We start from the raw sequence: 24869 nt of genomic DNA, 5'->3' as shown, positions 1-24869 counted from the left end.
TGCTCAGCCAGTTCTTTGGGTTTGGGTTAGTGTCGAGCCCTGCATTAAATAATAAAATATAAGAAAGAATTCTGGAAAGCATATAATGGATCAGACTAGGTTACATTTGAATAGTGCTGTATTTCTCAAATCGGGGATACTGCTCAAAAGTAAATCAAGATTTACTAGCATTTAATCAAGAAAAGCCAATGTAAACATTTACAGAGATTACACATATACATATTTTCTAAATGTATAACTTTTTAATTAATACATACAGGAGTGTCTGGCTTAATTGTGCTACGACTGGATTGGTACTTTATTACATGCATAAGCAGAGCACCAAACTAAACTCCATATCACGGAAATAGGGAACAAGTAAGGTGGTCCTTTCTGGAATAATTCTTGTCTGAAATAAGGGTTCCTTTTCAAGTAACAATGTGTATGTAATTTAGGGGAGGTTTTAATATATACCGGTACTAAGAGATTGAAGAATTCAGCGAATGAATTTACAAACTGTTGTATGCAGAGAAAACATGAGATTCCACTTGCAAATGCATTTATAACCATCAATTTTCTCATCACCTTGCGTCCATAGTCTAAAAGTCTCTTTGGCATATTCAACAAGAAATGCCAAAGCTTAGATAGAGCCATGTCATTTGAGCTCTTGTTTCAATCGCATGAAACAAATTTTGGTGATAAATGATTTTGTTTAAATAGTATTAAAACAATTAGTTAAAACAAACCCATGCTAGGCCCGACATCTATTTCATGTCTACTTACCAGTTTCTCTTGGAACATTGCTTCCGCAAGACCAACACATGCTATGTGATAAGAAACCTGGCAAACTACACAAAGAAGTTTTGGTCATTTCCTCTTACTGGTGAGAATTTGCTTCAGCCAAAAATTTGAGTGCCGTGACAGCTGCCTCGTTGATCGAGGCATCCTCATCAAATGGATTGTTTATCTGGACAAAGTCCAGTAGGCACATCTTCTTAACCATCTTGCTCGTTTGGTAGTGGCCCTAAATTCAACCTAGGAAGATGTGGCTGCAATTTGTCCTAGATAACCCAGATGAACACAACTAGGTTGACAACTTGGCATCCAGACAAAACGCAGGAATAGTCAATCTGGGGAGGCTTGTTTCAATCGCATGAAACAAGTAACAGTATACATGGTATATGCCTCACTTTTCTTGAATGCCACACCACCACCTGAACAATGGTTCATGACTCCTAGTACCATCAATTGTGTTCCCTGGCAATTATTTGCTTGTCAGCACTATTGCAATTGAAGATCTTGTTTAGAAATGAAATAAAAATGATAAACTTTATACTCTATTGGCGACTTCGTCAACTAGTGCTTCACAAATGAAGTTCCGTCTCACTGAAGGGTGCATCTTGAAGCTGACAGAAGAGGAACACAGGATGAGGCTGGAACATCCACAACTTGAACATCAGCTACTCATGGAAATACTCTCTATTAAAAAGCGCACAGCACAGGCACAAGAGAGAGAAGAAATTGGAGCAAGAAAAGAGACAGCTAAAAGAAGAGATACCCCCACTCCTTTTTCATTTAGCTTGGCTGTTGTTGGAGACTCTTCAAGTAACAATCTCGAACAGAGAGCGTTACAAACATACATGTAGAATCTTTGGGAAGTACACTGAGTAGTGTACAGTGACTTAAGAGCTACAGCTACAAATGGAAATACTCTACATTAAAAAGCACACCGCACAGGCAATCAGGCAATATAGAGGAAGAGTAAAGAAAATAGTGGCATGAACAGCCTGCCATAGTTAAGTCCAACTTAAAGTCGATCTTGTTCTTTGTGAAACACTCCCCTTCACTCCTGAAGGTCTAGAAGGATTCTACTCTAGGGCTAAATACTGTGCCCTCTGCAGGGTGAGTGATCCAGGGAGAAAGAGTCTTTGGAGTGATACAAACATATCTCTCGCGCAAGAACGGCAAAGGATTGCAACTTGCGCTCATATCCTTTCTGACAGCCATATTGCAGCCTTGCATCCACCCTTGATGACCATGTCCATTGTAGAGTACATGGGTGCCTAGAATGAGAAGATGAGAAAATATTCTAAAATACTTAAGAAGATAAATAGATGTCTGCTCAATTGACACATTTAATTATATCAATGTCCTTTCATTTAAAGCTAAATATATTACTCATTGCGGATATAGTATCGAAAATAATATCGCTAGTGACACTTGTTTGTCTCGCAATGTATGGTCAACAATATTTTATCACCTTTTATCACCTGACAAAGTGTTGCAGCGGCGCACGAAATGTTGTGATCTTCCAGATCCCTTGTTGACCATTCATTGCGAGACAAACGAGTGTCACTAGCGATATTATTTTTGGTCCTTTCATTTGTTTCATGGTCGATACTTTCACCGCTTTCTTGCCTGTATGTAAACTTTGTTTTTCTAAAAAGTTTGAAGACTGCAAACTGGCCTTCCGTTGTCTCCTAACATCAAGCCAAATCAGAACATTATTTAAAAAACTTGGGGTTGATGAAAATACAACAACAGCACTTTGAAATCAGCTAGAACCTATCAAACTTGGTACAAAGCAATGAATTCTAGTACTGGAAGTAAGAACTCAACAGGACTACAATTTGGCCCTTAATGTAAAACAAACCTACATAAGAATGCAATCCACACAGGATCAACAAATCTATGCATTCACACATAATAAACAAATAAAGTACAGTATTGCTTTTATGAAGTAGACACATAAACACCAGAGTCTATGCATACCTGCCAACATTTGAAAATAAGAATTAGGAATTGTTAGCACGATATGCCTTCGAAAATAAGAAATCGCACTTGCAGTGGCAGTATATTATGGCAATACGTGGTAAATCTGTAACAAAAAGCGAATAAAAATTTGCTGCTCGATCATGCAGCCATTCAATGCACACAATACGTGAACTCTGAAATCGCAGCACATTATAAAACAAGCTTAACTTGGCTTTAGCACTAAATAAATATATTTAAAAAAATATTTTAAAAAATTATTTAAAAAAAAAAAAAAAATTGAAAATTTGGAATATTCCGGATTATTCGGAAGGGTTGGCAGGTATGTCTATGGAATAATACATGCAGTCAAACATGACACAGTTTCAGAGTGTCTACTTTATTTCAAGCAATACTGTATAACAACAGACTTAAAGATAAAGACCAGTATTGGAAATGCCCCAATTTCAAAAAATGAAATGGAAGCTCTCATTACCAATCATGTGAAAGAATATGTTTTGACTAATACATGATGATCAAAAATTTGCCGGGACACCGCCTAATAATTCATATATTTGGTAAATTTGTTTCTCTCATGGTCTGTGAGAGATATAGGGTAGTCCCATATACATCTTTCTGTGTATAGTGCTTGTAACTTTACGAAGAATGGGCCAAATTTCTTATCATTTTGATGATTCCAGAACCTTGCAGATGCTAGATGCTAGATGATCAACCTTTTCTGATCGATTCCACAACGTTTCTTTCACAATGCAATCGTATGACCATAACTGGTCTTTACCTTTAAATGACAATTTGTTTATAGTTACCTTCTTGGCATCATTCTCTAGGCCTGTATTAAGATGTTCTAGCTCCTCATCTCTGAATTGCTTGATAATTTCTAATAGTTCCTTGTGGACCTCAGGATCATCCTCAATCAGGGCACGGATCTGGCTGTAAGATGAGAATATGGATAAGCATTTAGAAAGCGTCGGGGAGCTAATGCACTTCACATTCAACAAATGTACAACATACTTGCAGTTGGCTCGAAAGACTTTGTTGCCTTTTAGACTCAGATAAATGGATCCACTAAAATTTAGATGGTGTAAAAGGTAAATTTGTAAGGCAACTTGTTTGGACCAGTAGTGGAACGAAAACTCTGATCATGACGAGCCTATTTATTTGTGAAGTAATTTCCAGACCAGTCCTTAAATAAGCCTAGGAAATTTAATAGACTAGTGGGGCGTTGCAAGAAAGTTGAGTTGCAATCAATTGCAAATATAAGTTCAAATTTTGCAACTTGCAATCAATCGCAACTTTTATGAAACGCCCCATATTAAAGTCTAATCATCAATGGATGTAATACTTACTCATTGTAATGTTGTCCTATTGATTCTTCTACTGCTACTGTGCAAGCCATGGCAGCTTCCTTACCCATGAGAGCTGTACCAGCACCTGATTCAAAACATCAAGAGCAACATTTGAGCAAATATTGATAACTTATTTGCTCATTCAACATCTGTAACTTCACGCAGAAATGTAAAAAAATCAACAAAAAAAAGAGAAATAAAATAAAACAATATATATGCTTTGTTCTGAAATGTTACAAAACCATTCCTCCTCTAATAACAATTGTATAAATCCTAACTTCGACTTTATTTTCCTGCGGATAACACATACAGTAAGAGCATATAGGCCCAAATTTACAAAGGAGGTTTGTCGACAAACCTAGGTTTATGTGCGTCATATGACGAGTTTCGACACCTTTTTACAAACCAAGGTTTGTCAAAACGCGTCATATGACGCACATAAACCTAGGTTTGTTGACAAACCTCCCTCGTAAATTCAGGCCAAAGTGTTTGAAATTCCTTCTAACAATACCATGGAGTCATAATTTAGGTGATATAAAATCAATTCAAGAATTTAACGCACAGTTATGGGAGTCTTGTAAAGATAATAATAATAATAATAATAATACTCAGTTTTCATGTATAGCGCTTCCAAACTTGGAGATTATTACCCCCGCTTTACTGTTTTCTAACTCTGGTTTGATTTGATTCTTGGAGGTTGGAAAGGAAGTAAAAGTTTACGGGTCATATTTGAAAGCGGTTTAAATATCGCCAAACTTTGTCAGTGCTCACCCAAGACATAGCCGGCAACATTCCATATTGGCAACAGGACCGTGGGTCGTACCCTGCGTTCTGGGATGAGTCTCTCAAATGTCTCCTTGTGATGTTTCTCTTGATCCCACATCTCCTAACAACGTAAAGATATATCATGAACATTTTCTAGAATATATTTAAGTAAGTATTGTCTGTTGGGAGCCGGGGGAGTACAAATAACACAAATAATTCCTCTGTCTCTCAACAGAGAGATCAATTTATATTGCTGGAGAGGCATAAATCACAAAGGAGGAAAATGGGGAAAAGTAAATATAGAATAAGCAATCAAGACATGAAAATTAGGTACAAAATGACAAGTCAATTAGCTTGCGAAAACGTTAACATTTTCTGTCAAACATCCGAACCAGGCCTTTGCGTTCGGTTAGGAAGTGCCATGTTCGGCAAACTTCCGTTCGGTTTCGGCGGTTCGGCTACAGCACTACAATTAATGCACGTGAGCTACATTCTGACAAGAAAGCAAAAAATTTACACCTACAAATGTAAACAATGATACAAAAGACACACCAACCTGTATAAGGGGTCCCACTGAGGTATTCTTGAGTACAGCAAGCTGGCCGGCATAGATCCTATCAGCCCCTACCTCCCCGGCATGGTCCACTCTGATGAACCTGTCTATCATCTCTCTTCTGGTCAGGCCAGAAAGGGAGCTGGCTGACCTCTGACCTTTGACCTCCACAATGGCTCTGCTCATTCGCAACTTGTACTGCCTCAGGACACAGTACCTTATTGAAGTCAGATTCTGCATCTTGGATGGATTGTTGGTGTATCAAAAGTGCTGTTAAAACAGGCTGTAAGAAGCGAAACAATTTATACCATGATGATCAGATGATAACAGTGTGATAAAGTCTCTTTCTATGTGGAATATTTCAAACAATAGACTATATACTTTTGAATTAAAGATTTCCTTTCAATAACAAGGGAAACGCTCTCGGCGGTCTCGTCTGCATTACGCAATTCGATGAGATGACAAATGGAGGTTGGGACATTATCTATAGGCAGGGTGGCCCATAAGTAGGCCCCCAAAAATGAAACCTCTGAATATAATCAGCATTTTGAAGTGAATATTGACTAAGAATCATCAGAAGAATTATTGATAATTGATAACTTTCATGAAATATGACAAATAACAATAATTGATTTATAAATTCTCATATTGAGTTGTGAAAAACATAATCCAAGTCCACTGACCTAAAATGACCTTTGAACTCCGTGACCTGGAATTTGTGTCATATGGTTTGTGATACTTGTTAACCCTTGGGTACAAGTTTTATGGAATTTGAACAAACACTTTTGAAATTATGCTAAAAATTCAAAATCTTGATGTTGATCATGCCACAACAAAGTCTAAGTTTGCAGACCTGAAATGACATCTGACCTTGACTTTGTCACCTAAAAGACATCACATAATTGGTGATACATGTAGATTCTACATGTGTATTTGATAAAAAAAATGTAGGTCTACCGGTAGACCTAGATCTATGTTCAAGTTTCATGGAATAGCAATGTATACTTTCAAAAATATGATACAAATTCCATCAAGGTGTTGAGATGACGTACGTCCGTCCATGAATGATTTCACAATCAGGACAGTGAATCATTGAAATGGATAGTCTCATTCTCAGCTCACTTAACTTAAGTTCTAGACCGAAAGCTTCAGTCTCTCTATATCGTCGGTTAATTCCACTGAGACTACTGGCTCCACTAGATCTACGATTGGGGAATGTCAACAAATGTCAGTTTTATTAAAGAAATGACCCATATCAGACGGTTATTTCTGTCTAGGGCCTAGACTCTACTTAGTAGGGTGTCTGAACGATTTTTCAATTTTCAATTTGGGATCGTTTTTCACCATTTTTGTTTGATATTTGAATAAAAAATGTTATCAGAATAATACATTTCAAATTTCAAGTCTCACCGATGTTTCTATCAAAAGTTACAGCCCCTCCAAAACGCTGGTATATTCATATCATTTTGGTCAAAATCGACGAAAAAGACGTCCACGCAGAGTGATGTTGTTTTGCTAAATTTAGCCAAACAGCTGTATCGCGCGATATGCAAGCGTATGCATATCGTACGCATGCTGCTAAGCCAATCCGCGACTTGCAGCTTGAGCTACGCTGTCTCCGCGACATGTGCGATTGACTAGTATGGTTGGCGTTCGTCGCACAATAAACCCGGAAGTGAATGCACGTTATAGTCAATGGCAATATCGCGGAGACAACGCACGTTGTCTCCGCGATATTGCGGAGACAACGCACGTTGTCTCCGCGATATTGCCATTGACTATAACGTGTATTCACTTCCGGGTTTATCGAGGGAATTGCCAACCATAATTTCAGTCACTATAATGTGTAATTGAATTTGGGGTTTCGTTCGTGCGCGGAGATGTTACGCGATGTAACCATGGTTTGGACTGAGCGGAGCGCACGCCCCCTAATTAGCTGATCCACCAAATAGCGAAAAGGGTATTTTTAAACTGTTATCAGTTGTGATCCCTGGGGGCTAGCGAAAATATAATCACATAGAATTGTTCCTTAGGACTGGGACTACTTATCGATCGGGGCGTCATATCTCAAAAGTGACAAACCTCAGAGTTAGCCAGGACACAATGTTTAAATTGCTGTTTTGACCAAGATATTTTTAGAATTTCGGGGGCTACGCCCCTTTGGAAATATTGGAATTCACCTGCTCTTTCATATGACACCTCATTCATTGATTATCACCTTCAGGATCACAACTGATAAAGGTTTGAATCTCGATTTGGAAAAAAAAAATTGACTTTTTTTGCATGGTCGCGCAATGCACGTAGGCTGCATAGGGATGCGTGTAATCTCTATGGGAAGAATTTTAGCACACAACATCGGGTGCGCAATCAGACACCCTATACTTAGACCTAGATCTAGATCTAATTAAGTTCTAGCTTCTCAGTGCCCTGGTCTAATAGTCAAACTTACATAACTTCACTAAAAAGTAATAGTAATACTTATAGTTTTCACAAAAAAGCCAACACCGTTTCATACAACGTACTAGCCAAAGGCCAAAACGTAATTTTAATAATAATACGTTCGTTATTTTCCAAATCTTCTACTACCTACCTAGGGGTCTACACTGCTTATGGGCGATGTACCCGCCGACTCCAGCGGGCTACGAGTTTGGAGGTTATGGAATGAAAGGGTAGTTTGATTGGCGATATGACACAACCAAATGTACGTCACTTGCAAAGATATACAGCTCTCCTTCGTGCTGAAAAGGCGAAACGTCTGTACAAAATTATCAGAAGAATTTAATTTCATGATTAAATACATACATGATTGAGGAAAGAAACACTTACCAAATGAATAAGCTCAGCTCAACCTCAGCTCAGGGTTATTCAAGTCTCTGGATTACGTGCATTATTGCACATGCGCATAGAGATGCGCTCTTGCATCACCGGTCGTGCATGCATAGTGGATGCATTAGATACAGTGACGGATTCAGGGGGGGGGGGCACAATATGATTAGATGCTTCCTATTCATGGAGGGGGTTTTGAACAGAAGAACAGAAGAACAGGAAATATGTGCAAAGTTTCACGCATGCCCCAGTAAAATTGTATATGTTTCATATTATGGATATAGATCTACATTGTAAACAAAGAGTAAAATCCATGCATCTGCCATGGCTGTAGCAGTCACATGCATGATAATGATGACGTATTTTGTATATATCACATGTTATCAAAAAATCATTAATTTCCCTTTTGTTTAATTGGGGGGGGGGGGGGAGGGGGAGATCGATCTGAGGCCCTGCCGGGAGGCCTTGATGATTTCCAAGCTAGAAATCATCTTTCTCATAGTTTAATACAGAACTGTTTTTTTTTCCGTCCTGTTCAACTTTCTTCCGTCTTTATATAGGCACATAATGTCGAGCCAAATCTACAGCAACGTAATCTTTGTGTAATTTTAAGTTTAATGGTTTTTCTCTCTCTTTCTCTCTCTCTCTCACCCTCTCGATTTGGCTTTCTCTCTCTCTCTCTCTCTCTCTTTAGATCCTCTTTTCCCGTCTCCCTTTACTTTCTTCGCTTTTACTTTTCTTTTCTTGATATTTTTTACTTTTCTTCCATCGCTTTCCCTTTTTGCAGGGAGCATTTGTTTACAAAACAACACCAAATTTGTTTATCCTTTTGGAAAGAATAGAGATAGGATGTATGTGGATGAGGCTATATATGAAGGCAGCTAGCTATTAAGGCCGCAAAAATCAGTGGGCACAGCCGATTCGCAACCGCCACCCATCCCCCCCCCCCCTCCCCCTCGATCCGCCAGCTAGTGATTACTAGTATACATATTTTGATTTACACATATAGCTTGCAGTGGGGTGGGCTTTCCATATAGCGCCAGTAAATTGGGATAATCGGACAAAGTCCACTGAAATACACATAATACGATTATGATTGTTTTGTCATATCTTATCTTAATGAGATTATCTTGAAAATGGAAGATAGAGACTAGAGATGGACTAAAGTTGCTTGCTTTGCTTTAATTTGTTTTCTTTTCCAGATGATATTCATTTATATGGGCCTATTCTAGCTTCGAAGCTATATTATGATCTCGAACACTCTTATTTCATGAATCACAGGGGATTGCATCCCCGCATCCCCTGGTTCCCCTATCCCCCCTCTTATTGTTGTTGGAGTACAGAGTAGGGCGTCTTATATCTCTATGGGCGTACATTACCGTATCATTCTTGCGAATATTTACTCCTCGTAATTTAGTCTAACTCCAGACTTGTATGAGTTATTGCAGCATGATGTTATTACTGACCCTCATTGTATTTAGATTTTAGCACATATGAAGATATTTGACGATGAAATATTATATAATAATATACTACTAAAGAAATTTAAAGACAATTATACAGAGACAATGTGTTTAATTTAGCTGCTCACAAAAATAAAATATGTAGATTCACTTGTTTAAAGTCTATACTCTGCACCCTTAGTGGTAGCGTACTAAGGTGCCAAGGTACCGGTATTGCGGCCTCATGAATAAACATGAGTATATGACGTCACGAACTCGCTACGAACTCGCCACGCCTACTCTACCCCCTTACCATTTAGCGGGTATCTATGTTAACGTTGTCGCCTCTATAATCTATTTTTGTTGTACGTACGGCCGTACCTACACCCCGACTATATATATATACCTACCTATATACCTACATAATACTTACCTACCTACCTACCTACCTACCTACCTATATATATGTCTCATTTTGAAGAACTTCAGTCATTAATTGTTCTCGCTCATATATTAGTAACTCCATATATATAATATATCCTAGCTTGATAGCACCCCCTCCATTAATTATATTGAGCAATAGAAATATTAACTCCATCACTATCCATCATTTAAACTTGCTCGAACTTCATCCAACCTAGCACCTCCTCTATACAGCCTAGCACCCCCTCCATATTAAGCCTTAGAAATATTAACTCCATCTATCTCCATCATTTAAACTTGCTCGAACTTCATCCAACCTAGCACCTCCTCTATACAGCCTAGCACCCCGGCCATTGAGCCTTAGAAATATTAACTCCATCTATCTCCATCATCTAAACTTGTTCGAACTTCATCCAGCTAGCTAGCCTAGCACCCCCTCTATACAGCCTTGCACCCCCTCCAATGAGCCTATCCATCTATCTCCATCATTTAAACTTGAACTACATCCATGCTAGCACCTTCTCTATACAGCCTAGAGCGACCATTAAGCTTGCATGTTTTCAGACCTAGCTATTACGATAATGTGTATCTGTCCAACCTAGCTTGCACCAACGATATCCTGGCCCCTATATAGCAACAACTCCATATGTAGCTATTGGTATACGGGTAATTTAACAGAACCAATTTAATATATCTTTCATCAATTATATCTAGCTAGGTGAAGGATTTGAAATGTGATTTTAAAGATATTCTTTCATAATCAGTAATGCAGGATCATACATGCACTTTTCTTTTCCCTCTCAAGACTTACATTACCATACACCTCACTGGTTATCAGTTGAGAAACGGGTCATCCCGGTAACAAAGTAATTTGCGTTCTAAAAAGTCAGAAAATCAGTAACTGAATAAGTGAAATTAGAGACATATCTGAAAATTATTAACTAATTATGAATTTCTAAATATTACAAATTTGCAAAGTGATGACACTGCCTGGCTTCCACATTTTCTACATACCTATTCCAAATATACATATTCATGTTCAGCATGGATAATTTTGAATGGTTTTGAAAGACCTTGAATGGATCATACCGGTAACTGTTTTTATATTGTTGTCGAGTTTTCTCGAACTGATGTGTTTCATTTTTCCATTTTCATAGCAAATAAGTTATTTTTAACTGGAGTATGTATTCATTAAGATATAGTCATAATACTTTCAAAGCTTTGAATAATACCTCGCACAAAAGTACACAGATTTTGCAAACGAACACACTCCAGCACACACCCTAGGTTAATTAAGTCCAACATGTTATTTCACATATGGCAACAGAACATTCTCATCATCCATGACCCTGTACTCTGGCACTCTTGGTCAACCGAAATTACAAAAATATAATGTTCAAGACTGCTCATAATCACTTGCCAGTTTTCAAATATGTAATTTATTGTAACGAACCTGTGACTGCCAACTACATGTATGTTTTCTTTCCCTTCAAATTTTGTTGAATCTTACTTTGTCATAGAGTCAACTCTGCTCAGTCAAGTAATCGTAAGTCAAAGGTTTTTAAAGTCCTGCTCTTCATTTTCCATTGCTTTTTTTTTACCCAAGTCAGATTTTGTCTAGGTGAAATCTATATTTTTTCTATAGTCCCAACGGATTCGACTATGACAGAGTGAAGTGTACATGTCACTAATTTGTTTAAAGTGAATGGAGAACAATTATTATTATCATTATTATTGATCTAGCAATTATGCAATTGATAGAAAGATCTTCACTTCACACCACCTTCTACACCATCCAGCCACGCACAATAAATATAAAGTATAATATAAGGATTAAATCAATTTCAAATAATTGGATTATAAGTATTGTTTTATTTAAAAAACAATGTACAGAAAAAAAAACATGACTGCATAATTGTCTAATTTTAAAGATACAGTACATGTATTAGGTGACTGATTTGCATGAATAAAATTCAATAAAAGGAGTACACAAAAAATCAAATAGTAACATTTTTGTGGTGTTCGGAGTTGAACTAGCTACAAGCATATTTGAAGGTATATTGTCCCCCTTTTATTAGTTAGTGTAATTTTAAAACCATTCATATTCCTCAAAAACCTGCAGATTTCATTGATTATTATCCTGCACCCAATTCTCACAATACATCTGAAGTGATTGCACCTGTTTTACGTGCATCATAATATGTGTTTCTATGATAAAGACATCATTTTATTCTTTTTGTGTGTGCCTTGCCTTTACTTTTTTATGTATGTTTATAAGGTTCTTGCAAGCACTGCATCACTAATCAGCATGCCTGCAAAATGCATAAAATTGTTATGCTTTTGGTTCCAAAAATATGCTGAGAAAAACCCTATTTTTTAAAGTTATTTCATAAATATTTCTTGCAATTCTTTTACTATTCAGAAAAATATCTTACATAAATATTTGAGGTTATATTTCATATTAATTTCAGAGTCCTTTTTTTGGTTGCATTATTGGAGTGTTCCAAAACTGGGCAAAAATATAAAACAGGGGAAACGCTCTCGGCGGTGTCACCTGCATTACACAATTCAATATGATTAAAAATTGAGGTTAGGACATTATTTATAGGCAGGGTGGCCCGTTAGCAGGCCCCCCAAATTGAAATCCTCTGAATACAATCGGCATTTGAAGTGAATATTGACTTAGAATCACCAAAGGAATTATTTACTCTAATTTTTACCAAGATTGATATCTTTAATGAAATAGGAACAAAAACCAAAAATTGATTTATTAAGTCTCATATTAAGTTGTGAAAACATAATCCAAGTCTACTGACCTAAAATATCCTTGACTTTGTGACCTGGAATTTGTGTCATATGATTTGTGATACTTGATAACCCTTGGGTACAAGTTTCATGGAATTTAAACAAACACTTTTGAAATCATGATAACATTAAACAGGTCAACGCAAAGCGTAGCATCCCCTCGCAGGGTACAAATGGCCTATATACATTAGAACATTGGACTATATATTAATAGGCAAGAAACCACAATTTCACATATATAATTAGGTGTTTTGCATATTTAATGAGCTATGATTGGTTATACTTATTAACCCTTATGTTCAAGTTTCATGGAATAGGAATGTATACAAAATTATGATAAAAATTCAAAATCTTAACCTTTGGTCAAGTTTTGATGTTGATGCTACAACATACTTGAGTCAAAGTTTGTTCACCTGAAATGACCTTTGACTTTGCAACCTTAAATTCTACTCACATGATTGGGGATACTTTACAACCCCTATGTTCAAGTTTCATGGAAGAAGATTATACACTTTTAAAATTATGTTAAAAATTCAAAAACCTAACCCCGGGTTAAGTTTTTGATCATGATGCCACAACAGTCTAATTGTTTAAATCTGAAATGACCTTTCACCTTGACTTTGTGACCTGAAATTGTACTCACATCATTGGAGATTCTAGATAACTCTTTAATCAATGTTTCAGTGAATAAGAACTTACACTTTAAAAAATTCAAAAACTTAACCTGTTGACGCCGCTGCCGTCAACGGAAAAGCGGCGCCTATTTCCAAGTATCAAGTATTTTGTCTAAATATATGTTTTGATAAATATTCTTACTAGTATTTTGAAGTTGCAAAAGAACTTTGCCACTAATTCTTAAAATATCTTTCTTATTATGTGGGGGGGGGGGGGGGCTATCAAAGATTCACTTTTGTTTGTTTAGGCATGTTCCATTTTGTCAAATTTGGAATTATAATTTGCCCATGACATCTGGGCGAAAAACGTATGTAAATGTATTGAAATCAATTTCCTAGTAATCATGGCACAATCAGCATAAATACGATCTAACAATATTATCAAATAATAATAATAATAGCATACGGTACTTATATAGCGCATATCACAATATGTCTCTATGCGCTGTAGGAAAGAGTAAGAAGGAAAGGTGGATAGATTAACATAAGAGAAATTTAAGATATTTAAGAAATTTAACATACTAGGCTGTATAGAGGAGGTGCTACGTTGGATGAAGTTAGTGTAATTAAGTTTAAATGATGGAGATATAGTTATTTTTCCAAGGCTCAATGGAGGGGGTGCTAGGCTGTATAGAGGAGGTGCTAGGTTGGATGAAGTTCGAACAAGTTTAAATGATGGAGATAGATGGAGTTAATATTTCTAAGGCCTATTATGGAGGGGCTGCTAGGCTGTATAGAGAGGGTGCTAGGCTGGATGAAGTTAGTGCAATTAAGTTTGAATGATGGAGATATAGTTATTTTTCCAAGGCTCAATGGAGGGGTGCTAAGCTGTATAGAGGAGGTGCTAGGTTGGATGAAGTTCGAACAAGTTTAAATGATGGAGATAGATGGAGTTAATATTTCTAAGGCTTAATATGGAGGGGGTGCTAGGCTGTATAGAGGGGGTGCTAGGTTGGATGAAGTTCGAACAAGTTTAAATGATGGAGATAGATGGAGTTAATATTTCTAAGGCTTAATATGGAGGGGGTGCTAGGCTGTATAGAGGGGGTGCTAGGTTGGATGAAGTTCGAACAAGTTTAAATGATGGAGATAGATGGAGTTAATATTTCTAAGGCCTATTATGGAGGGGGTGCTAGGCTGTATAGAGAGGGTGCTAGGCTGGATGAAGTTAGTGCAATTAAGTTTGAATGATGGAGATATAGTTATTTTTCCAAGGCTCAATGGAGGGGTTGCTAGGCTGTATAGAGAGGGTGCTAGGCTGGATGAAGTTTGTGCAATTAAGTTTAAATGATGGAGATATAGTTATTTTTCCAAGGCTCAATGGAGGGGGTGCTAAGCTGTATAGAGGAGGTGCTAGGTTGGATGAAGTTCGAACAAGTTTAAATGATGGAGATGGATGGAGTTAATATTTCTAAGGCTTAATATGGAGGAGGTGCTAGGCTGTATAGAGGAGGTGCTAGGTTGGATGAAGTTCGAGCAAGTTTAAATGATGGATAGTGATGGAGTTAATATTTCTATTGCTCAATATAATTAATGGAGGGGGTGCTATCAAGCTAGGATATATTATATATATGGAGTTACTAATATATGAGCGAGAACAATTAATGACTGAAGTTCTTCAAAATGAGACATATATATAGGTAGGTAGGTAGGTAAGTATATGTAGGTATACAGGTAGGTATATATATATATAGTCGGGGTGTAGGTACGGCCGTACGTACAACGAAAATAGATTATAGAGGCGACAACGTTAACATAGATACCCGCTAAATGGTAAGGGGTAGAGTAGGCGTGGCGAGTTCGTAGCGAGTTCGTGACGTCATATACTCATGTTTATTCATGAGGCCGCAATACCGGTACCTTGGCACCTTAGTACGCTATTTGATCGGTAGCCTCTAATCGGGCACATCTACAAGGAGGTCAATGAATATGCATATGAGTGACGTCGTGTCAATTCATGAATATTGATGTTCTTGAATGCGCGCGTACGTACGTACGTGCAGAATTGGGGTCATGTACAATGAAACTAATTCGTGCAACACAGTGGCTAGCTCCGTCAAATCAGGGGCAAAATCTTACCATTATACAGTTGGATTGTCCGTGGTTATGAGGTAGAAGTGTTTGAGTGTTAAGTATATTTATTTAGTGTGGATTTTGATACAAAATTTAAGCAAAATTGGCGATTCTTTTGGTCGTTTTTTAACTCCAAAGAACACGTGGCCAACTCGATCGTCGGCTAAACTACCTCCCTGCAGGTGTGCCAGCTTTACCTCTACATGTGCCCGAGGAGAAGGGAGGGTAATAAACGAGTACAGCTAGTGTCATATCGTATATATATCGACTATTCTAGATATGTTAAGGATGTTATATCCATGACATGTCGGAATTTCAATATACAACACTAGTCGTATGCCTCACTATATTTCCCCTCGGGCACATTTTAGCTGTAGACGGGCACATCTCCAGGGAGGTGATTGTTTGACAACGTAAAACACGTAGAATCCAAAGAAAATCATGAAAAGAATATAAATTGATATTTGTGAATCTCAATTGTATATTAGAAGCTCTATTTTATAATTAACATGTCGTATATTCAATACACAACATTAGTTGAATGCCTGGCTATACATCTACCATTATCTCGGGTACATGTAGCGGTAGGCGGGCACATCTACAGGGAGGTGCATGTTTTGATAACGTAAAACAAGTAAAATCAAACGAAAATCAATGAAAAGAAGATAAATTGATATTTATGAGACTCAGTTGTATCTTAGGAATCTTTATTAAAATCCATGAAATGTCGGAAATTCAATAAACAACACTAAGTAGTATGCCTTACTATACAAGTCATATACCCTATCTCGGGCACATGTAGCGGTAGGCGGGCACATCAATACCTCAAAGAAAATCAATGCAAAGATGTTGAATTGATGTAAAGTCATTTGTATAATTATAAGGGAACTTTTTTACATCCTTTACAGTCATGTCGGATATTGAATATAGAATACTATTTTATTACACTAACTCGATCCCTATCTCGATCGGGCACATGTAGAGGTAGGCGGGCACATCTAGGTGCATGTTTTGACCACTTAAAACACGTGTAATCTAGAGAAAATTAATGTTAAGAAGTTGAACTGATATATGTGAAACTCATTTGCATCTTAGGAAGCTTTATTATAATCCATGAAATGTCGGAAATTCAATATACAACATTAAGTTGTATGCCGTACTACATATCCCCTATCTCGGGCACATGACAGCGGTAGGCGGGCACATCTACAGGGAGGTGATGTATTGACAACGTAAAACACGTAAAATCCAACGAAAATCAATGAAAAGAAGATAAATTGCTATCATGAAACTCATTTGTATCTTAGGAAGCTTTATTATATCCATGACATGTCGGAAATTCAATATACAACACTCAGTTGTATGCCTTACTACATAATTATATCGGGCACATGTAGCGGTAGGCGGGCACATCTACAGGGAGGTGATGTATTGACAACGTTTAACACGTATAGGCCTACCTCAAAGAAAATCAATGCAAAGATGTTGAATTGATATTTGAAACTCATTTATATCTTGGGAAGCTTTATTATAATCCATGAAATGTCGGAAATTCCGTTATCTCTCGGATATTGAATATAGAATACTATTTTATTACACTAACTCGATCCCTATCTCGATCGGGAACATGTAGAGGTAGGCGGGCACATCTACAGGGAGGTGCATGTTTTGACCACTTAAAACACGTGTAATCCAGAGAAAATTAATGTTAAGAAGTTGAATTGATATATGTGAAACTCATTTGTATCTTAGGAAGCTTTATTATATCCATGACATGTCGGAAATTCAATATACAACACTAAGTTGTATGCCGTACTACATATCCCCTATTTTGGGCACATGTAGCGGTAGGCGGGCACATCTACAGGGAGGTGATGTATTGACAGCGTTAAACACATAATAGCTCAAAGAAAATCAATGCAAAGATGTTGAATTGATGTAACGTCATTTGTATAATTATAAGGGAACTTTTTTACATCCTTTACAGTCATGTCGGAAATTAAATTTACAATAATAGTTGTATGCCTATTAGTATACCTACTCCCCCTATATCGGGCACATGATTGTAGCGGCCGGTAGGCGGGAACATCTACAGGGAGGTGATTGTTTGGCAACGTAAAACACGTAAAATCCAACGAAAATCGATGAAAAGAAGATAAATTGATATTTATGAAACTCATTTGTATCTTAGGAAGCTTTATTATATCCATGACATGTCGGAAATTCAATATACAACACTAAGTTTTTATGTCTTACTACATAATTATATCGGGCACATGTAGAGGTAGGCGGGCACATCTACAGGGAGGTGATGTATTGACAACGTTTAGGCCTACCTCAAAGAAAATCAATGCAAAGTCAGATGTTGAATTGATAGTTGTAAACTCATATATAAGGGAGCTTTAATGTTACATCCGTTATCTCTCGGATATTGAATATAGAATACTATTTTATGACACTAACTCGATCCCTATCTCGATCGGGCACATGTAGAGGTAGGCGGGCACATCTACAGGGAGGTGCATGTTTTGACCACTTAAAACACGTGTAATCCAGAGAAAATTAATGTTAAGAAGTTGAATTGATTATGTGAAACTCATTTGTATCTTAGGAAGCTTTATTATAATCCATGAAATGTCGGAAATTCAATATACAACACTAAGTTGTATGCCTTACTACATATCCCCTATCTCGGGCACATGTAGCGGTAGGCGGGCACATCTACAGGGAGGTGATGTATATTGACAGCGTTAAACACGTATACCTCAAAGAAAAGAAAATCAATGCACAGATGTTGAATTGATAGTTGTAAACTCATATATAAGTGAGCTTTAATGTTAAATCCGTTATCTCTCGGATATTGAATATAGAATACTATTTTATTACACTAACTCGATCCCTATCTCGAGTATAGAGGTAGGCGGGTACATCTACAGGGAGGTGCATGTTTTGACCACGTAAGACACGTGTAATCCAGAGAAAATTAATGTTAAGAAGTTGAATTGATACATGTGAAACTCATTTGTATCTTAGGAAGCTTTATTATAATCCATGAAATGTCGGAAATTCAATATACAACATTAAGTTTAATGCCTTACTACATATCCCCTATCTCGGGCACATGTAGCGGTAGGCGGGCACATCTACAGGGAGGTGATGTATATTGACAGCGTTAAACACGTATACCTCAAAGAAAATCAATGCAAAGATGTTGAATTGATAGTTGTAAACTCATATATAAGGGAGCTTTAATGTTAAATCCGTTATCTCTCGGATATTGAATATAGAATACTATTTTATTACACTAACTCGATCCCTATCTCGAGTAGAGGTAGGCGGGCACATCTACAGGGAGGTGCATGTTTTGACCACGTAAGACACGTGTAATCCAGAGAAAATTAATGTTAAGAAGTTGAATTGATACATGTGAAACTCATTTGTATTTTAGACTTTTTTTAGCAAGCTTTATAACATCCTTTACATATCTAGAATAGTCGATATATATACGACATGACACTAGCTGTACTCGTTTATTACCCTCCCTTCTCCTCGGGCACATGTAGAGGTAAAGCTGGCACACCTGCAGGGAGGTAGTTTAGCCGACGATCGAGTTGGCCACGTGTTCTTTGGAGTTAAAAAACGACCAAAAGAATCGCCAATTTTGCTTAAATTTTGTATCAAAATCCACACTAAATAAATATACTTAACACTCAAACACTTCTACCTCATAACCACGGACAATCCAACTGTATAATGGTAAGATTTTGCCCCTGATTTGACGGAGCTAGCCACTGTGTTGCACGAATTAGTTTCATTGTGCATGACCCCAATTCCGCACGTACGTACGTACGCGCGCAGTCAAGAACATCAATATTCATGAATTGACACGACGTCACTGATATGCATATTCATTGACCTCCTTGTAGATGTGCCCGATTAGAGGCTACCCATTTGATCAATGGGCATGGGTGGCAGGGCTGTCGCGGTCGAGCGGGTAAGTTGAAAAGAATGAGCAAATCAACAAAAGACTCTAGGGTCTACGACCATTTACAAAGTGGGTGAGTTAAAATGCAAGTGTTCCGTTGAATGAGTCAGTGTGAGTGGGAAGTGTATTTGTAGGTCATTTAATTCGTAGTTTAATAGCGAAAATGTTAACATTTTTCTTGAGCAATCTTCGTGTCTGCGCCTAAGGTACCATATCATGAACGGGTCTGTCCCCCTGACTCTGGGAGAGAAACACTGTCATCCCGCTGGTTACAGATCAATTCTACCAGGACTTTTTGGCCCGAATTCACAAAGGAGGTTTAGATTTAACCCAGGCTAAATCGCGTCATAATACGTCATAACCCCGAGCTTTAGACCATGGGTCATTATTTTGGTATTCACAAAGGAAGTTTAGATTTAACCCAGGCTAAATCGCGTCATATTACGTCATAATTTTAACCTGCTCAGAAGGGTGGTTTAAACAGCGGGCTAAATCTAACCCACGGTTTAACCCACGGTTTAACGCGTCATATGACGTCATACCAGCGAGCTTTGGCTTTTTAGCGCCGACGAACGAACAAATTTTGTTGACAAATTTGTGGTAAAACAAAGTGAAGAGACCTTCACAAAGTTGCTGTTTTTTCATCTTTGATAGCCTACATTGTAAGTATTTTTAGTTATTCACAACATATTTGTACCATATTCTCAGTTCTGCTAAAATGGAAGCCCAATTGAACATGATTTATGTGCGTAAAAAGTGCACGAATAATAATCTTCATCGTAAGTTGCACAGCCTTTGCGAACATTGTCGCAGAACCTAACGCAGCTCGGACCCATGCGTGTGTATTTGTGTTGTGTTGTTTATGTAATCCTGCGAGGCAAGGCAATTTCGCAATAACTGCGAATGTGCCAGCTAACAATACGAAATTAGTTATAACATCACACAATTGTGTGATTTGGGAAGAAAAATATGTTAATCATGACATTTGAGACATTCCTGGCCTCGGTGGGGGGGGGGGGGGGGTAGCGACAGTTCCATTTGTATTTTCTGCTCTGCTGATGCTGCTTCTCATCTGACTAACGTAACGGAGGAGAACGAAAAATGCCGAAATGAAAATGAAAATTCTTCCACGCTGATGGATTTTACTAGTCTAGTCTAGGCCTACTATATACAGAGGCCTGGTCTAGACCTAGATCTAGACTAGTCTCTAGTACTACCAGGCCTACACTGACACTCAGTACTGACTAAATAAGACCTGAGCTTGAGCTCGAAGTCGGTGGCAGTGAGACACGCAAACACGACGTGGGCCTAGGCTAGATGATAGATGTAGGCCTGCCCTAGGGACGTAGGTCTAGATCTATCTAGATCTAGTCCTCAGTCTCAAGAAATTAGTCAAAGCACGCCAAACCATGGCATGAATTTATTAAAAGTATTTTGTAAATTATTTTAAAAGATGCAGATCTAGATCTAGAGGTCTAGAATCTAGACCTAACTTAGATCTAGTCTATTCTAGATTTAGAAATTGAAATGGAATAAAATATTTTTCAAAATAGACCTAGGGTCTAGACCTAGATCTAGTCTAGGTCTAGTCTAGGTCTAGTCTAGTACTCTAGACTTTCTAGATCTAGAACTAGTAGTAGACCTAGGCCGTAGGGTCTACCGGTATAGACCTCAGGCTCTAGATCTAGAATCTAGTCTATGTGGTCTAGATCTAGACCTTTCTAAACCTAGATCTACTTTTCATAAATTCATGCCAAGCCCGCGCCGATGGTTTGTTGTGTTGTGTCATGAGAAGTTGAGTGTTTGTGTGTCTCACCGTCACTGAGTTCGAGCACAAGTCTGAGCTGAATGAGAGGTACTTTGTCTTTAGGCCCATCTAGATCTAGATCTAGCTAGACTAGACTCTAGTACTGACTGTTGAATGTCTCTACACTCAACTCCTACAAATTTATACTAGATCTACATCATGATCATGACATGTCTAGGCCTAGAGTCTACATCAATACATTGTTGTACTTGAATTTTGAAGCAAGTTTAAAATCTGTGCAAGCAAATAGCCAATAAATCAATGTGTGTTTTTCCTAATCTACATGTAATCTTAGTCAAATTCAACCTTTCACATGGGACATCTAATGCTAATTTACATGTACATGTATCTAATTTCACATTTTATCAAGCATGAGTAGATTTTTAACAAAACACGACAGGAATTAGCCCCTACGTTCTTATGGAGGTTCAGTGACATCATCTTTCCTAATTACCCAATAGTATGAATCAATAGCACTCATTTCTTTAATGCAATCAAAGTATCGTTAATATTTTTTTTAGAGTTTGCAAAAGCTATTCAAAATCAGATTGTCTACAATACAAAGAATGCAAAACATGTAATATCATAGGATTTATTTGATAAACAATGAATGATATTTTTTTCATTTCATGTTCTAATTTTAATTCACTTTTTTTCTATTTTGTTGTGACAGAGACAGCATGGCTGAATATATTCACCATCTCCGCCAGCTTGATCGGAACAGAGAGTTGATAGGCAGACCTCAGAGAGGCCTTCGTGACCCATGAACCCTTTTGAAGTGTATGATGATGAGTCATTTCGGACCAGGTACTGGTTTTCCAAAGAGACAGCGCTCTACCTCATCAACTTGGTGGATGAAGAGCTGAGGAGGACGACAGACAGAAACGACCCAATACCTATACAGGTAGCGACAGCACTTTGATTATATGCTGTTGGTGATTTACCTTATTTAGTATTTAGTAAATTTCTATTTAATCTGGGCTGAGCGAAAAAGTAAAAGGGTAAAATTGCGGTTAACCTGTTTTGCGGGAGTTTTTTTCATAAACCGGGAGATTCTACATCAAAGCAGGAGGAAGGGCGTGGTGGCGTAAGACTCCCTCTAAATGCAAGAGGGTTGACAGCCCTGATTTAATAAAAAATCTATTCTACAATTTTAAGGACTTTAAACATTTCTCAGTTTGAGAATTTGGTCTGGCCATGTAACTTGTAAGAAATTGTACTAGTTGATATTTCACTAAAAGGATTTTTTTTTGTACAGGGTCATTCCAAAAGATGCATGGTGATGAGGCACAACTTTCACAGTCTTCTGTATGCAGAGTCATCAGAGACGTGTCAGAAGCGTTTGCAAGAAGAAGGAAACAATTCATGAAGTTCCCAACATCAAGAGAAGAAGTAGAAGCAACACAGCAGCAGTTCTACCAATACTGCAGTTTGCCAGGTTTTCTAGGTGCAATTGTTAGGATTCATGTCTACATCAGGAGTCCTGGTGGAGATCAAGCCCTGTATTTTATTAATAGGAAGAACATATACTCTATTAATGAAATGAAAATTTTCCCTTTTTTTGGAGATGCTCCCCATTTACTTTTAATCCAATTAATTAAATGACCGATATGGAATTGGTTCCCCCTTTAGTTTCTCTGAACGAAACGTACACCCATGCAGTACTGTGGTCTGAAACAATTAGACCGTATATCGAAATCTAATGGTTGATATAGTTCCTCCCAAAAACATTTTTGCAAAAGGTACCAACCACTTTGAAAGGGAAATAGTCATCATCTTCATCATCATCAACATCATCACTGAAATCGTTATTTGACTGCTTCATCACCATCACCACCGACAACATTGCTGTCATCATTATCATCACTGACATCATCATCGACTTCAACATTGTCTTCGTCAATAACCTTGAATACTTGTTTTGATTATCCATATTAAATCGTCAATATTTAAATATAAATTTCTCTTGTTTGATGGTGTGGTTTTTCTCGTGAAATCATTAAGTTAGGAGGTAAACGTTTTACAAGTGAATGACCTACTTTGTTTATCTTGTTTAATTATTAATATACCATTTGCTGTTATCTATTACTTATAATTACCCAGTACACACCATGAATTAAAATGGATTCGTTATGTTTCGCTAAATCCAAACACCCACAGAGAGAGAGCAAAAGATAAAGAGAGAGATGAAGAAAGAAGGAGAAAGGGTATGTGTGAGAGAGAGAGGTGGAGAAAAAAGAGAAAGAAAAGGGGTACGAGAGGGATTTAAAAAATGGAGTTCTAACGAAATAAAAAGATATTTGAGAGAGGTGGGGTGGAGAGCTGGTGAAAAAAGAGAGACAACGAACAAAAACAAGAAAGGTGAAAGAGTGAGAAGTAGAGACGAAATTTACAAAAAAGTTCTTTTCTTTTTGTTTAAATCACTATTCCCTTGAGAAATTCTATAAAGCAGAAAAATTAAGAAAAAAAATGAACGCCCCCCCCCCCTAAGAAAAGAATTAATACAGCAAATAAACAAATTCAGAAAAAATTAATGCCCCCCCTAAGAAAACAATTAATGCCCCCTCCCCCCTAAGAAAAATTAAAAACAAAATTACCCCCACCCCCAGGAAAGCCCCACCCCCTAAGAAAACAATTAATGCCCCCTCCCCCTATGAAAAATTAAGAACAAAATTAACCCCCCCCCCCCCTCAAAAAAAAAAACCCCATCTCCTAAGAAAACAATTGATGTCCCCTCCCCCCCCCCCCCCCCCCGAATTAGGCCTAATAATTCTTTATCACATGTCAAGACTGCCTTGTTTTTGCTGTCCTCCTATTTTATATGACCAGTAAGCCCAGGTTTTTTTCTCAATACATCTATGCATTTTATGCATTAATGCCAGTATTTTCTATCAGATAGTATTTATCGTAACCTTTCGGCCCTTTCTTTCTACATCATCAACACATTCTGGACTAAACGTCATCGATCGCTTTCGCTGCCTCTACGGAGTCTACGCTATATATAACACGAGTCTACTCTTACTTCGGATTGATTAATTGCTAAACTAAAGTGTGACCTACGCTCTAAAATAATCATAACAATCAACGAAAATGTGATCATATAGCTCTAAAATGAACACTACATCATAGAACATTTTCACTCTGGTATAAGGGTCGTTTACAGAAGTTTTTTGTGGACTCTTCCACGAAAACTGTCGATGTTTAGTGTGTTGTGATGCCCAGCTGATCATAATTATGTCGGACGATTATAGGCCATAAATTAACAACGATAGTGAGGAATTATTGAGGTAATTTATGCGAAATTCGGTAATATTTTGAGGACATCTGTCAGAGAACTGTTTTAGTATGTGAATAGTGGTTTAAAGTCTTATCTCAACTTAGAATCGGTCGGTTTTCAGTCTCTACTTGTAGGCGAAGAG

At 37.5% G+C, this 24869-nt stretch overlaps 1 protein-coding gene and 1 long non-coding RNA gene across 3 annotated transcripts; one reads left to right on the top strand and one right to left on the bottom strand.

Annotated features, from left to right (window-relative positions):
• Positions 1-1868: 1868 nt before the first annotated feature.
• Positions 1869-5712, bottom strand: LOC582622 (5-demethoxyubiquinone hydroxylase, mitochondrial). The gene is made up of 5 exons (XM_030984233.1): positions 5419-5712; positions 4869-4983; positions 4098-4182; positions 3558-3681; positions 1869-2042 (listed from the first exon to the last, which is right to left on the bottom strand). Exons 1-5 carry the CDS (start codon positions 5653-5655, stop codon positions 1965-1967), a joined length of 639 nt encoding a protein of 212 aa, XP_030840093.1. The 5' UTR covers positions 5656-5712; the 3' UTR covers positions 1869-1964.
• A 14224-nt stretch (positions 5713-19936) lies between these two features.
• On the top strand, positions 19937-23410 carry LOC115923486. Of its 2 annotated transcripts, none has more exons than XR_004063910.1 (3): positions 19937-20305; positions 22124-22354; positions 22709-23410. It is a non-coding gene; the product is annotated as an uncharacterized LOC115923486 (long non-coding RNA). The 2 variants fall into 2 exon arrangements; XR_004063911.1 differs by having other exon boundaries at positions 22124-22385.
• Positions 23411-24869: the final 1459 nt, after the last annotated feature.

This window comes from Strongylocentrotus purpuratus, unplaced genomic scaffold (assembly GCF_000002235.5).
Source record: "Strongylocentrotus purpuratus isolate Spur 01 unplaced genomic scaffold, Spur_5.0 spur5_scaffold_14, whole genome shotgun sequence".
Taxonomy (NCBI): domain Eukaryota; kingdom Metazoa; phylum Echinodermata; class Echinoidea; order Camarodonta; family Strongylocentrotidae; genus Strongylocentrotus; species Strongylocentrotus purpuratus.
Note: the sequence above shows the minus strand (reverse complement) of the source record. Positions and strands in the feature narration are given on the sequence as shown.

Bases quoted from the DNA above. Each gene is read 5' to 3' on its own strand.
- LOC582622 (XM_030984233.1), bottom strand. From the start codon at position 5,655: ATGCAGAATCTGACTTCAATAAGGTACTGTGTCCTGAGGCAGTACAAG. The intron at 4,984-5,418 runs GTTGGTGTGTCT...TTACGTTGTTAG, and splicing joins CAGTGGGACCCCTTATACAG to GAGATGTGGGATCAAGAGAA. The intron at 3,682-4,097 runs GTAAGTATTACA...CTCATCTTACAG, and splicing joins ATAGGACAACATTACAATGA to CCAGATCCGTGCCCTGATTG.